Source organism: Mesoplodon densirostris, chromosome 11 (genome assembly GCF_025265405.1).
Source record: "Mesoplodon densirostris isolate mMesDen1 chromosome 11, mMesDen1 primary haplotype, whole genome shotgun sequence".
NCBI lineage: Eukaryota > Metazoa > Chordata > Mammalia > Artiodactyla > Ziphiidae > Mesoplodon > Mesoplodon densirostris.
This window is the reverse complement of record NC_082671.1, coordinates 38,513,314-38,526,924: the sequence shown is the minus strand read 5'-3', so window position 1 is coordinate 38,526,924 and position 13,611 is coordinate 38,513,314. Positions and strand designations below refer to the sequence as shown.

General features: G+C 43.2%; 1 protein-coding gene across 1 annotated transcript in view; it reads right to left on the bottom strand.

Moving 5' to 3' along the window:
* The window catches only part of C11H12orf56 (chromosome 11 C12orf56 homolog), a 63,692-nt gene extending 58,496 nt beyond the window's left edge, over positions 1-5,196 (bottom strand). The window contains 2 exon segments of the mRNA XM_060114168.1: positions 4,931-5,117; positions 5,119-5,196. Of these exon segments, the coding sequence (XP_059970151.1) occupies positions 4,931-5,117; positions 5,119-5,196 (265 nt within the window).
* Between the last annotated feature and the right edge of the window lie 8,415 nt (positions 5,197-13,611).

The window sequence follows — 13,611 nt, the reverse complement described above, 5'->3', positions numbered from 1 at the left end:
TGGGAAGATCCCACATGCCGCGGAGCGGCTGGGCCCGTGAGCCATGGCCGCTGAGCCTGCGCGTCCGGAGCCTGTGCTCCGCAATGGGAGAGGCCACAACAGGGAGAGGCCCGCATACCGCAAAAAATAAATAAATAAATAAAATAAAATAAAATAAAATAAAATAAAAACACCTAATATATAGGGACTTCCCTGGTGGCCCAGTGGGTAAGACTCTGTGCTGCCAGTGCAGGGGGCCTGGGTTCAGTCCCTGGTGGGGCAACTAGATCCCGCATGTATGCCACAACTAAGAGTCCTCATGCCACAAATAAGATGTGGCGCAGCCTAAATAAATAAAACACCTAATACATAATCAATGCTCAAAAACCAGTTATTTTTTTCCCAAATTTACTAAATCTCCTAAAGAGATAATATCAATCTTACAGATTCACAAACCTTAGTTGACTTAATATATGTGAATAAAGGTTATTGATAATAATGAAACATGTATGTAGCTCTTCCCATGTGCCAAGTACTATTTTCAGTGTGTTTCATCTATTAATGAAGTTAATCCTCCCAACAGCTCTATAAGGAAGGTGCTGTTACCTCCATTTCACAGATGAAGAAATGGAGGCACAAAGTAGAGGTTGAATAACTTGACCAAATCCACACAGGTAGAAAGCAAAAGCTGAATAAAAATGTATTACTAAATGCCCCGACGTATATTGCAGATAATAAACTGAGAAACAAAGAGACAGATTGTGTTGAATATTTAACAAATATTTATTGGCCATCTCACCTGTATCAGGCAATGTTCTAGGAACCAGATAGAGCAATGAACAAAACAGACCAAAAGACCTGCTCTCATGGGCTCAGTCAAGGAAAAGTGATTTGGAGAAAGAACAACTTGGGCTTAGCCTGGAAACTGTGTAGGATCTGAACACGGAAAGGGGAAAGCAGGAATCCGTTAGCAAACTACAGTGGCCCCCTTCGGCACAGCCTGTGACCTGTTTCTGTCTGAGCCAAGAATATTTTTTACATTTTTAAAAGGAGAAAGAGGAGGAAGGTTATAGATATGACGTTCTGAACATCCTTGAAGGAGGAGGAAGCAAACACTGCAAGCAAACAGGCCCGGCTATGAAGGTGCATTTGCTGCCTGTTCAAGAAGCCACATGGACCCCAGGATGGCTGGAGAGGAGATATTCACTGAGGAAAGTGGTGAAAGGACAAGGACAAAGAAAGGCAAAAAGTAGAAACAAGGGCTGCTGAAGTTGACAGGCTTTTTTTTCTTTGTAGGTGATGAGATGGCCTTGAAGGAGAGTGAATCCATAGGGAATCACTGTTCAGGAGAGTTGGTTCTCACACTTGAAAAATGTGTCTAATCTTAGAAGGGCTTAAAGAATAGTATTGTGATGCACACAAGGGCAGAACTCTAGAGCTTTCAAAAGCAACTTCGAAAGAAAACATCTGCCTTTCACAAAAGCTCTGCCCAGACAACCTTGGAAACCCTTTCTTTTAGGATATGAACCATATCAAACACCTACTGAGTGGTGATCATTTTGTTATGTATAGAAATATCAAACCCTATGTTGTACGCCGGAAACTAACATAGTGTTAAGAGTCAATTATATATCAACTTCTAAAATAATTAAATTTTAAATATAAGTGATTAAAAAACTTACACAGAATTATTTAAATAAAACTGACATTAATTTGTTTTGAAAAAACAAAAACAAATCACCTACTGAGACCTCCAAGTGCACGTGGAGCTTGTCTTTGCTAGAACAGAAATCTCACTTCTATACTCTGGGTCTAACGTTTTGTTGCTGTTCTTTCAATTTTTTTTCCTTAGGGGAGAGAACAGAATTTTATCTGTATATTTGCAAATTTTATCCTAAGTGTAACTGGAATATGAGACATGAACTATGTGGAGAAATCTGGCCAAATGTGGAACAAGAAGGGTAGGGGCCCAGAGGCATAAAGGACTGGTTTGCTTAGGGGCTTTATTGACAGGACAGTCAAAACAAAGGCCAAGTGGGAACCTGAGCCAACTGAAAGTTAAATAACAAGAGACAAACTTGCACAGTAAAATGAGAAGACCTTTGAGAACGGAAAAGTATGTCTAAAGAGGTAGGCTTAGAAAGAGGACAGCACCCTAGTAGAAAAGGAGATTAAACAGTTTATCTTTCAAGAAAGGAGGAACCAGTTCTAAAAAACAAAGCTGCCTGGCACTGAGATAATATAATCCAATGCAATAGATAGCAGGACAACTATATATGACATAACATAGAAATCAGCAAAGTTCTCTATGTGGTACCAAGGACAGATATAGTGTTATTAATTGGTTATCAACTGACACTAGATAAAGCAATATGGGGACACCCATTTTTCACACACCCTATGGAGCTTAGTACAAGCCACTGAAATGTAATAATAACTGTAATAAAAACCCAGAAAAAGAGATTAAGGCATTTGTGCTTGGCGTGATTATACTTATTTCTCACTGAAACAATACATTTTTAAAACAATTACCCATTTTAAAACAACACAAGAGAAAACACTTCCGTATTGAATTCCTATTGCTCTTGTAACACATTACCATAAACTTGGTGGTATTAAACAACGCAAACTTATTTTCTTACAGTTCTGGGGTCAGAAGTCTGAAATGGGTCTCACTGGTCTAAAACCAAGGTATCAGCAAGACTGCATTCTTTCTGGAGGCTCTAGGGAAAAACCTGTTTCTGTGCCTTTTCCAGCTTTTAGAGGCTGCGCACATTCCTTGGTTCATGGCCCCCTTCCAACTTCAAAACCAGTAGTCTTTCTTATGCTGCATCACTCTGCTGCTGACTCTTCTTCTGCCTCCCTTTTCCACCCTTAAGGATTTTGTGATTACATTCGCCTTATGCAGATAATCCAAGATAATCTCCCTATTTTAAGGTCAGCTGATTAGCTAGCAACCTTAATTTTATCTGCAACTTTAATTCCCCTTTGCCATGTAACGTAAAATATGGACAGGTTCTGGAGATATGTTTTGGGAGCCATTATTCTGCCTACCACAACTTTAACCAAAGTTAAACTATATTGTGTAAAATGGACATTCAATCTATCAACAATGCTGAAATCTTAGATTTGTTCAGCACCTTTATAGACATTACACATTCTTCTGTATGCCTGAAAGGTAAACTCTGTACATCGAGTACAGAGTTTACCTTGTAAACTAAATAAATTGGTATGCCTTTTTGTAATATTCTTGGCTTGGGAGGCCTAGGGAGCTTTACTGTACTTTGCAGATTCTGACAGCTTAAAAAGAAATATATATAGCAACTACTGAAATATGTATACTGTCTCTTTTTGGGGAGAGTAACAGTATCCTAAAATCACTATTTTCTGTTACAAGAATACATGTTTACACTGCAGACACCAGAAAAAGTTGAGTGTTTAATGTTTTCTAAAACATTTGGTCAGAAATTTAATTTTTAAAAAATTTTAGTTCAAGAGAATGCAAACAGTAGCAGTGAGGAAAAGGCAGTTTTACTTCCAGCTTTGGCTCAAATAAAGCAAAGAAATTAGCATAGTGATATCAGCCCACGGCGGTATTTTAAGTAGAAAAAGAAAGCATTTACTTTTTTCATTTATTTATTTTTTTAAAATTTATTTATCATTTTTTTAATTTTTGGCTGCATTGGGTCTTCATTGCTGCGTGCATGCTTTCTCTAGTTGAGGTGAGCGGGAGCTACTCTTGGTTGCGGTGCGCGGGCTTCTCATTGCAGTGGCTTGTTGCGGAGCATGGGCTCTAGGCGCACGAGTTTCAGTAGTTGTGGCATGCGGGCTCAGTAGTTGTGGCTCGCAGGTTCTAGAGCACAGGCTCAGTAGTTGTGGTGCACGGGCTTAGCTGCTCCGCGGCATGTGGGATCTTCCCAGACCAGGGCTCAAACCCATGTCCCCTGCATTAGTAGGCGGATTCTTAACCACTGTGCCACCAGGGAAGCCCTACTTTTTTCATTTAACTTTATTATTTTCTTACAGACATGTTCCAAACAAGCTATGACTCTCTTGGCAAAACAGCTCTATCAAGAGTCTCGCCAACCTCTCCCTTGAGGGACACAGAGACTAGGACAAAGGAAAGAAAAACAAGGCTAGACACCTGTCCCCAATGGAAAAAGGAAGAACACACCTGAAGAGCAGCTCAGACAAAGGGAGCCAAGGGGGAAAAACAGTAATTGGAGAGAGACTGCTTCAAGCTGTTGCTGGTTTATAAGGTAAATCTATTCCTGGACGAAAGGAATACAGTAGCAGCACACTAAAAACTGGGACAGATTGTATCTCCTTCAAGGCTCCGCTCTTATGACACTCCTTCCAGGAAGTTTTCCCAGCATGGCCTGAGCCCAGTTTGGATGAATGACCCGCCTGAGATTGCCAGGCGTCCCATGCGCATCTCATTAATTCATGCATGCATTCATTCATTCATTTATTCACTCAACTCATATTGAGCACCTAACACGCTCTAAGCCCTAAAAATAAAAAAATAAACAAGGCATAATAGCATTTATCACATGGCATTTATTTGTCCTGGTGTTGACTTTCTGTCTCTCCCACAGCAGCTTCTGGGAAGGCGCCCTATTTCATTTTTGCATCCTCAGTGTCTAGACAGTGCTTGGCAAGGCTAGGTGCTTCATGAACTTAGGAATGACCTCAAAGCGTACTTCTGATAGGGGGCTATGTTCTCCAAATCTGTATTTGAGGGGACAGGGGATGACCGGTACACAGGATGAGAACGGTAAAAGCATCTTTATTCGGAGTGCATACAGCAATCCAGTTTTCCTATGTGGCTGCTAGTAGGGGAGTGTAAGTTAAAGAGAGTCCTGGAGTCCAGGGCGGGGTGAGGAAGGTCCTCCTTCCCGCGTGCAGGAGGGATTGGGGGCCCCAAGAAGGGGCGTTCTCGCGAACCCGCCCGCGCGCCTCACCAGGTCAATGGCCGCGATGTTCCGGAGCGCCACGACTCTCCGGATGGACTGGAGCGGGTTCTCGGTCAGGTAGATGAGCTGGTCACTGAGCAGCACGTACTTTAAGGTGTGTTTCCCCGTGTCGGACACCACGATGCACAGCTCGTAGGCGCGGATGGCGTCGTAGACCTCGGGCCGGCAGATGCCTCCGCAGGAACGCGTCCAGGCGGCTGTTCTTGCGCGCGGGGAAACACGCCCGCGCGGGGCTGGCCATGCGGGGCGCCCGCGGCAGGGCCGAGGGCTGAGGGTGGCGGACGCCTCCGCGCAGCCCCGCGTCCGCGCCGCCCGCGGTAGAACCCAAGCGCACCACAAAGCCGCCGCCACTCCCGGGCGCTGGGGGCCGGGCCCCGGGCCCCGGGATTCGGAGCCCAACTCCTGGGTCCGGCTCCTTGGAGCATCACCCCCCCTCCCGGCCCCGCCCCCGCCCCCGCTCCCCCCCAATCCTGGTCTCAACCCCAGACAACAGGTTCCTTGCTGGCAAGCATCCTGGGCCCTCCTCTTACCCCGGCCCCCTACCCTCGCCTACTCCAGCTGTTGCAGACCAAGCCATTTCTTACGAACTGTGTGGAAGCCTCGGTTTTATTCAGATTTTCTATTAGAAACTTGAATGACATGGAATTTACCGATTTATTTTTAAATAGAACAATCCTAGAGCCCTATTAAGATCAATTACACAGGTTTAGCATTTGATTATAACACTGCCTGGCATAGCTTTCTAATTTTTATGAGTAGAAACGTAGCTTTTCTTAATCCAACTACATAAAATCTCTCTGACAGAAGAAAATCTTATAAATTGTTTTGAGCACACCCAAGCCTACCTAATGGATATGCTTCTGTTCCCAGTGCCCAGGACAACGCCCTGTAGGCAGTCGGAGCTCAATCTGTGTAGGATGAATGAATGAGTGAAGCCTGCATCTTGAAAAAACTGAAGCTTAGAGGTTGAGAAATGCTGATCATGCAGCCTTGAGACTGCAGGGTAGTAAAAGTACTGCTTAGTTTTTACAGACCATGAATAACTTACTATAAATTAGGTTAGAGAGATGAGAAGGACACAGCAACAGAAACTTGCTTCCAATAACTCTAGGTGAGAACTTTCATTTTAATTTCAAATCCTAGAAAAGTCATTCTCTCTCCCTGCCCACTCATCCAGAGACCTGGTAATGCAAACCATATATTTATATTTTGTTTGATTTGCTCCAGCTACCTGCAACCCAGAATCGAATTATATATTCTTTATTGCATTTTATATTCTCCTTTTCCTCATATTTTACTATGGCATACTGTATGTTGTAAGCAATTTCAAATCCTTTGTGGAGAGTATAAATAAATTAAAATGCATAAAAGTATTGTAAACTAAATCGCTGCAAAAGGGAAATGAGGAGAAATGTTTGGATGTGACTAAAGAAGTCTGAGGAACTCAATAGCAGCCAAGAAATAGAAACGATATTTCTTTTTTTGGCGAGAATGTATTTGGTGAATAAGGAGAGAAGAGCCACCTGCTGACAAAATTGTAAGTGACCTAGCATTTAAAGTTTCCTTAGAAACTGATCATACATCTGACTCTTCATAACTTCATACCTGGAGCCCCAGATGCATGGCTATTTCCTCTGAAATAAAGACTATTCGCTATGTAACCCATTCTAGAATTTGTTGCCTCAAACCAACAGAAGGCAAAGGCCCTTCAGCTTTGCCAAATAGCCACACCTCACAAGAGAGGTTGAGAAGTAAATGGCTACTGCAGAGGTGGAATGTGAGGAAAGTGGGGAAAGGCATCAGTCCAGACTATTTCGTGTCTCTCGGGCTCCCTGTTCCATACCCACTTCCTGGGACTAAGAAACAGAATTACTGGATCAGGATCGGAAAAGACAGCATATCTGCTCTGTCAGGAATCCCATCATAAATGAGCTTTTGGTGATAAGGGTACTAGGCTTAACAAATGTTGCACATGAAGAAGGGAATTTAACAAAGGGTCTGGTGGTTAAGGTGACCTCAGTTAAATGTTTAACTTTGTGGCACACAGAGAAGGCAGTATCTTGGTTTCCAGGCACTTGTTCTATACTGTTGCCAGTGTAACAGCAAAGTTCGGATCACAGGAAAGGGGTTTAATATAGGAGAAAGATCCCTGGATTTGGAGTCAGGAGAACTGGATTAGAGCACTAATCCTTTTGCTCAGTATCTGAGATTTTTGGAAAGTCACTTCACCTTTTTGAGCCTCATTTGACCATTCGTAAAATGAAACTAGTACTGATTTATGCCCTGCTAACCAAAGAGCTGATGTGAGGAGTAAAGGCAATGACTTATGAGTTCTAAAAGCACTACAGACATGAAAAGTATCCATATTCCCTTATCTTTTGGTAAGCTTTATGAGGATAGTTAACATAAATACACCCTACATAAGCATTTACTCCTTATCTTCTAAGTCCATCCAAACTCAGGAAGCATTTGGTACAGATCCTGTGCAATCAAGCACTTAAGAGATGTTTCTTGATAAAACTATCAAAAGGAATGGAACATTACTTACCTGGAACTAATCCCCAAAGGCACCCTCCTTAACCAGAAGAACAGAATAGCCTTAGGTCCAAGGATGAAAGGACAGTAGTGTTGAGCATAGGTATGCAGAGCCAGATGACCTGGTTCAAGTTCCAGGTCTCACTCAGTAGTTTAAAAAATTACCTTGTACAACTTTATTTATTTATTTGGCCACACTGCACGGCATGCAGGATCCTAGTTCCCAAACCAGGGATCAAACCTGGGCCCTTGGCAGGGAGAGTATGGAGTCTTAACCACTGGACTGCCAGGGAGTTCCTGGATAACTTACCTTAATTGCTCAGTGCCCCAGTTTCCTGATCTGTGAAATGGGATAATAGTACCAACCCCATAGAGTTATTATGAGGATTAGCAATGTTTCTAAGTACTTAGAACAGGTACCTAGAACAGAGCAAACAATGTGTAAGTGTTTTAAAAATAAATTGAACAAGTATGTGATTTCCTGGTACATATATGGTCATTTAGTTCCCCATATACAAAGTAGTAATATTAAACTCTTCCTTGTTGGGTGCTAGCCTAACTTTTTTTTTTTTTTTTGCGGTATGCGGGCCTCTCACTGTTGTGGCCTCTCCCGTTGCGGAGCACAGGCTCCGGATGCGCAGGCTCAGCGGCCGCGGCTCACGGGCCCAGCCGCTCCGCGGCGTATGGGATCCTCCCAGACCAGGGCACGAACCCGTATCCCCTGCATCGGCAGGCGGACTCTCAACCACTGCGCCACCCCGGAGGCCCTAGCCTAACTTTTTAAACTTTAGATTAAGGCTCAAGACAAAATCTAATCTACATGCACAAATATACAAACAAAAGAATGGCATTTTTACCTTTTTTTTTTTAGTTGCATTTTTGGTGGAGAAATGAGCACTGGGCCATAGTTCATAAGAATCCTGTAAGGATTTCAAACTAGAAGTACCCTTCAGTGGGTCTAGGGATCCCAAGTGTTCCCATCTCCTAGCGTGAAACTAAAGACAGTATGTATAGAGAGATACTTGAAGCCTGTAGTAGGTAAATAGAACCTGCACTTTTAAAGGTGTCTGAATTAGGAATCCCTTGGTATTTCTACTTAGTATTAATGGATACTGACCATTTAAATATCTACAACATTAGCAGTCAACTGACATATAGAGAAGAGGTATCATTATGATAAAGTCTAAGGAAACATGCAAATGCTTTGGATTAAAACAACTTTTTCTTTTACTAAATAATGCCCCAGTGTGCTCTGTTCTGCCTCAGGCTTCCTGCTTCACACCCACTTACTCTAAAAGAAACCAATGATTGGACTAGAACCCAATAAAGAGAGCTCACCTGACCTATTTTCCAACTTCTCTCTTGGCCAGGAAGCCCATCATGAATGAACTTTTGGTGACAATGACACTAGCCTTAATAAGCTTTGAGACAAATAAGAGAATCTGACACAGAACTCAGTGGTTATCAGCTCATATTATATTATTTGGGTTCAATTCAATACATTTCACAGGTATTTACAGAGAAATTATTACCCACATTCAGAATCAGGATAAAACTTATTTTCAGTCTTCAAGAATTGACTAATAGGGCCTCCCTGGTGGCGCAAGTGGTTGAGAGTCCGCCTGCTGATGCAGGGGATACGGGTTCGTGCCCCGGTCTGGGAGGATCCCATATGCCGTGGAGCGGCTGGGCCCGTGAGCCATGGCCGCTGAGCCTGCGCGTCCGGAGCCTGCGCTCCGCGACGGGGGAGGCCACAACAGTGAGAGGCCCGCATACCGAAAAAAAAAAAAAAAAAAAAAAAAAAAAAAAAAAAAAAAAGAATTGACTAATAGGTAAGACAACCACACAAATTTAATACAAAACAAAAACATATTAAAATATATTAATGACATGAGAGGTATGAAAAAAAAAGCACAACATCAAAGAAATGATCAAACAAGCCTGGTTGTGGAAATGTGGAAACACTTCATGAGGGAGGTAGCATTCAATAAATTTTCAAAGAGTGAATGAAACTGTTTCTTTGTTTCCTTTTATTATAGTCAGTTTTTTTTTTTTTGTGGTACGCGGGCCTCTCACTGTTGTGGCCTCTCCCGTTGTGGAGCACAGGCTCTGGACGCGGAGACCCAGCGGCCATGGCTCACGGGCCCAGCCGCTCCGCAGCATGTGGGATCTTCCTGGGCCGGGGCACGAACCCGTGTCCCCTGCATCGACAGGCGGACTCTCAACCACTGCGCCACCAGGGAAGCCCTATAGTCAGTTTTTTAAAGTTTTTTTTTTAATGAATGGACTACATGTTCACTGGGGAGCATTTTTTTTTTAAATCCAAAAAGGTACAAGGAAGATAACAAAAATCACCTGCAGTCTCACAACCTAAAGATAACTTTCAAGTAATGGATAAGTTTCCTTCAGTAAGTCCATAAGAGAAGCTTTGAAAGCCTAGTGTAAAGTAGAGGAAATAAGGAAAGGAACAGAAAAGATAGATGTGACAGCACTATGCTGAAACTGAACTGGATCACTGAACATGAAAGCAACAAACTGACCCTAAGAGCACAGAGTTACGTTGACGAGTTGAATGCATTGGCAGAAATAGCCATATCAGGAGGGAGATGTATTTTGTGGGTAAGATCACGACTTTGGTTCTGGACATGTTAAGAGTTGACATGCTGGTGAGATGTGTAGGTGTCTTGTAACACAAGTTAGGAGTACAGAAGCTTAGAACCAGAAGTAGAGAATGGGAGATCATCTTCATAGAAATGAGTGTTGAAGCCATGGAAATAATTACTGAGAGCAAGTGCAGAAAACAGAAAGCCAGATGGCTAAGAAGGCAGCCTTTGGGAAGACATGGTAAAGAGAACAAAAGTAGGAGTGCAGTGAAGACAGAGTAGTCATCAAAAAAAATAAAAGGATTTTGAGGATAACACAGGGTCAGAGTCAAGAGAGGAGAGAATTTCAAGGAGGAAGGAAATAGTCAACAGAAAAGTTGAAATAAATTAATAAAAATGGTCACAGGGTTGGATCATTTGTAAGAGTTTTAGTAGAGTGATTTGGGAACAGAAAACAGATTACAATAAGTGAGAGACTGGAAGATTAAGTGTAGGCAACATATGGTGTCCTGAAGACAGGAAATCTAGAATCAAGAATCTAGGGTTCTGGGGCCTCCCTGGTGGCGCAAGTGGTTGAGAGTCCGCCTGCCGATGCAGGGGATACGGGTTCGTGCCCCGGTCTGGGAGGATCCCATATGCCGCGGAGCGGCTGGGGCTGGGCCCGTGAGCCATGGCCGCTGAGCCTGCGCGTCCGGAGCCTGCGCGTCCGGAGCCTGTGCTCCGCAACGGGGGAGGCCACAACAGTGAGAGGCCCGCATACCGCAAAAAAAAAAAAGAATCTAGGGTTCTAGCCCACGATTTACTAGCTATGTGGCTTAGGATAAGCTACTTAAAATAGCTCCACCTATTTTCTTTTTTAATTTATTTATTTATTTATTTATTTTTGGCTGCATTGGGTCTTTGTTGCTGCGTGTGGGCTTCCTCTAGTTGCAGCGAGTGGGGGCTACTCTGTTGTGGTGCGCGGGCTTCTCATTGCAGTGGCTTCTCTTGTTGCAGAGCACGGGCTCTAGGTGCACAGGCTTCAGTAGTTGTGGCGCATGGGCTTAGTTGTTTCGCAGCATGTGGGATCTTCCGAGACCAGGGCTCAAACCCATGTCCCCTGCATTGGCAGGCGGATTCTTAACCACTGTGCCACGAAGGAAGCTCCTGTTTCCTTTTCTGTAAATTAAAAATGATGATGATCATGATGATCATGATCATGATCATGATATCTGCTCCATCCCTACAAGGTTAAGAGGAACAAATTAGAAAAGTTGTACGGAGACATATTGTAAACCATAATGAAATATAAAAATGTTATCTATCCTAATTCTTTCAAGTACTCTGGCAATTGAAAAAAATGGGAAATATGGGACAGGAACAATGTTTTATTGTTATAAGAGAGGTGCCTCACCATATTTATAGGAAGAAAAACTGACTTAGTACAATAGTTCTACAGTGTCATCACCGTTTAGTGGAACTTCATTTGAGAGACAGGGGTTAGAAGCACAGACTCTAGGGTCAGACTCTGTGCGTTTGAATCCCAGTTCTGCTACTTAACTTTTATGCACTGCCGTTTCCTCATCTATAAAATGGGCGTAACGATAGTACCTTGTTGTGAGGATTAACATCTGAACATTCAGGACTGTTTCTAACACATAATAAATGCTCCAAAATGTTGCCAATTAGTACATAAAAGCATTGCCGTGTGCAAACACACATGCTTTAAGTTAAAATAATCACAGCTCTTTGTCAACATTTTGATAACTGGCATTTTATATTAGTCTGAGATGGGAAACTGTCCATCCCTTTATGGATGGGGGAACCAGAATATGGAATGGTCAAATTTTTTTTTTTTTTTTTTTTTTTTTTTTTTTTGCTGTACGCGGGCCTCTCACTGTTGTGGCCTCTCCCGTTGCGAAGCACAGGCTCCGGACACACAGGCTCCGCGGCCATGGCTCGCGGGCCCAGCCGCTCCGCGGCATGTGGGATCCTCCGGGATCGGGGCACGAACCCGTGTCCCCTGCATCGGCAGGCGGACTCTCAACCACTGCGCCACCAGGGAAGCCCTGGAATGGTCAAATTTAATATCCCTCTCAGATCCTCTTCAGGTAGATTCCAAGTAGTTTCCTTATTTGTTACGAAATAACATGAATTTACAAAATTCAGAGATTTTTACAATCCTAGGTATTTGAACTACCATAAAGGGCCAGTGTTATGAGATAAACTGTAGATAAGCTATAGATACTAGATAAGCTGTAGATAAACTTCCCCACATGAAGTATCCACAAAATGAATTTACAAATAAAAAAGGCAAATATAGATGGTAACAATACAATAGACTGTATTTTGAGATTCTTTAGGATGATACAGTGGGATACACTGAACATATTACAGACTTTGGAGCCACTTAGACCACGATTAGCATTAGGCCTCCATATTGTTCACTTATTGAGTTGTAACTACAGGCTGGCATGGTACTAGACGCTGGGGATACACTGTAATAGGACAGGAATCCTAGCCTGACATTTTAAACGAGTAAATTACAAGCGTGATGCAAAAGTGATTCGAGATACTTTATATGTGATATGCCTGGTGCAGTGTCTCGCACATGGCCGGTCACTAAATAAATGTAGCTGTTAAATGGTTACATTAATTTTATTCTACTTTTCCTCCCATTCCCCTCTCCCAAGTTTTGTTTTTCACTGTAGTTCCAGTGAGGGCAACCTAGTCTGTATTCAGTACATACTTAACAATCAACAATAAAACCTAAATAACGAGCACTTACTGTATGCCAAACACATGTATTAATTTAATCCTGCCAACAACACTTTGAGGTCAATACGATTATCATCCACCGTTTCACTGATGAGTAAACTTAAGTACAGATAGATTATGTAACGCGCCTGAAACTGAGGTTAACAACTAGTGAGCGGGGTGGCAGGTGACGGAAGTGGGGCGAGCTGGATCCAAATCTACGCAGCTTGTGCCTACACTTCCTACTCAGTATTAATAAACTAATCGGTGAATGAATAAACGAAGTAACAGCATCATAGAAGGAACCTACGAGTAGGACTTCCTAAGAAAGCGCTCCTTCTTTTCACGAATGACAAAAATACTGGTACGTTTAAAGTGAAAATAAAAAATTTTCAGCGCTCCTCGGGAAGATCCTCACACGGGGGAACACGTGGGACCACAAAAGAATAATTAAACAACTGACTCACACGTGGTTTCGACCACGTCGTGAGGCTCTCCGGGGCTCCATACTCTAACCTGCCAACTACCTACCTAAGCCTTTATGGAACGTGCTAAGCAAATCCAACCCTGGATCTCTGTGCCGGCGCAGAAACAGCGAGGGACTCTACAGCCGGGAGAGATTCCTACGAACCCCCCATCCCAGCATGCACCAGAGACCTCGGCGACCACGCCTCCTGGCGAGCACCCGGCGAGCGCGTGCGCCCCATCGCCCGGAAGTGTCGCCTGCACATTTCATGCTGGGAGTTGTAGGCTCTCGGTCCGGGTTCGCGGGCCGTAGTCCG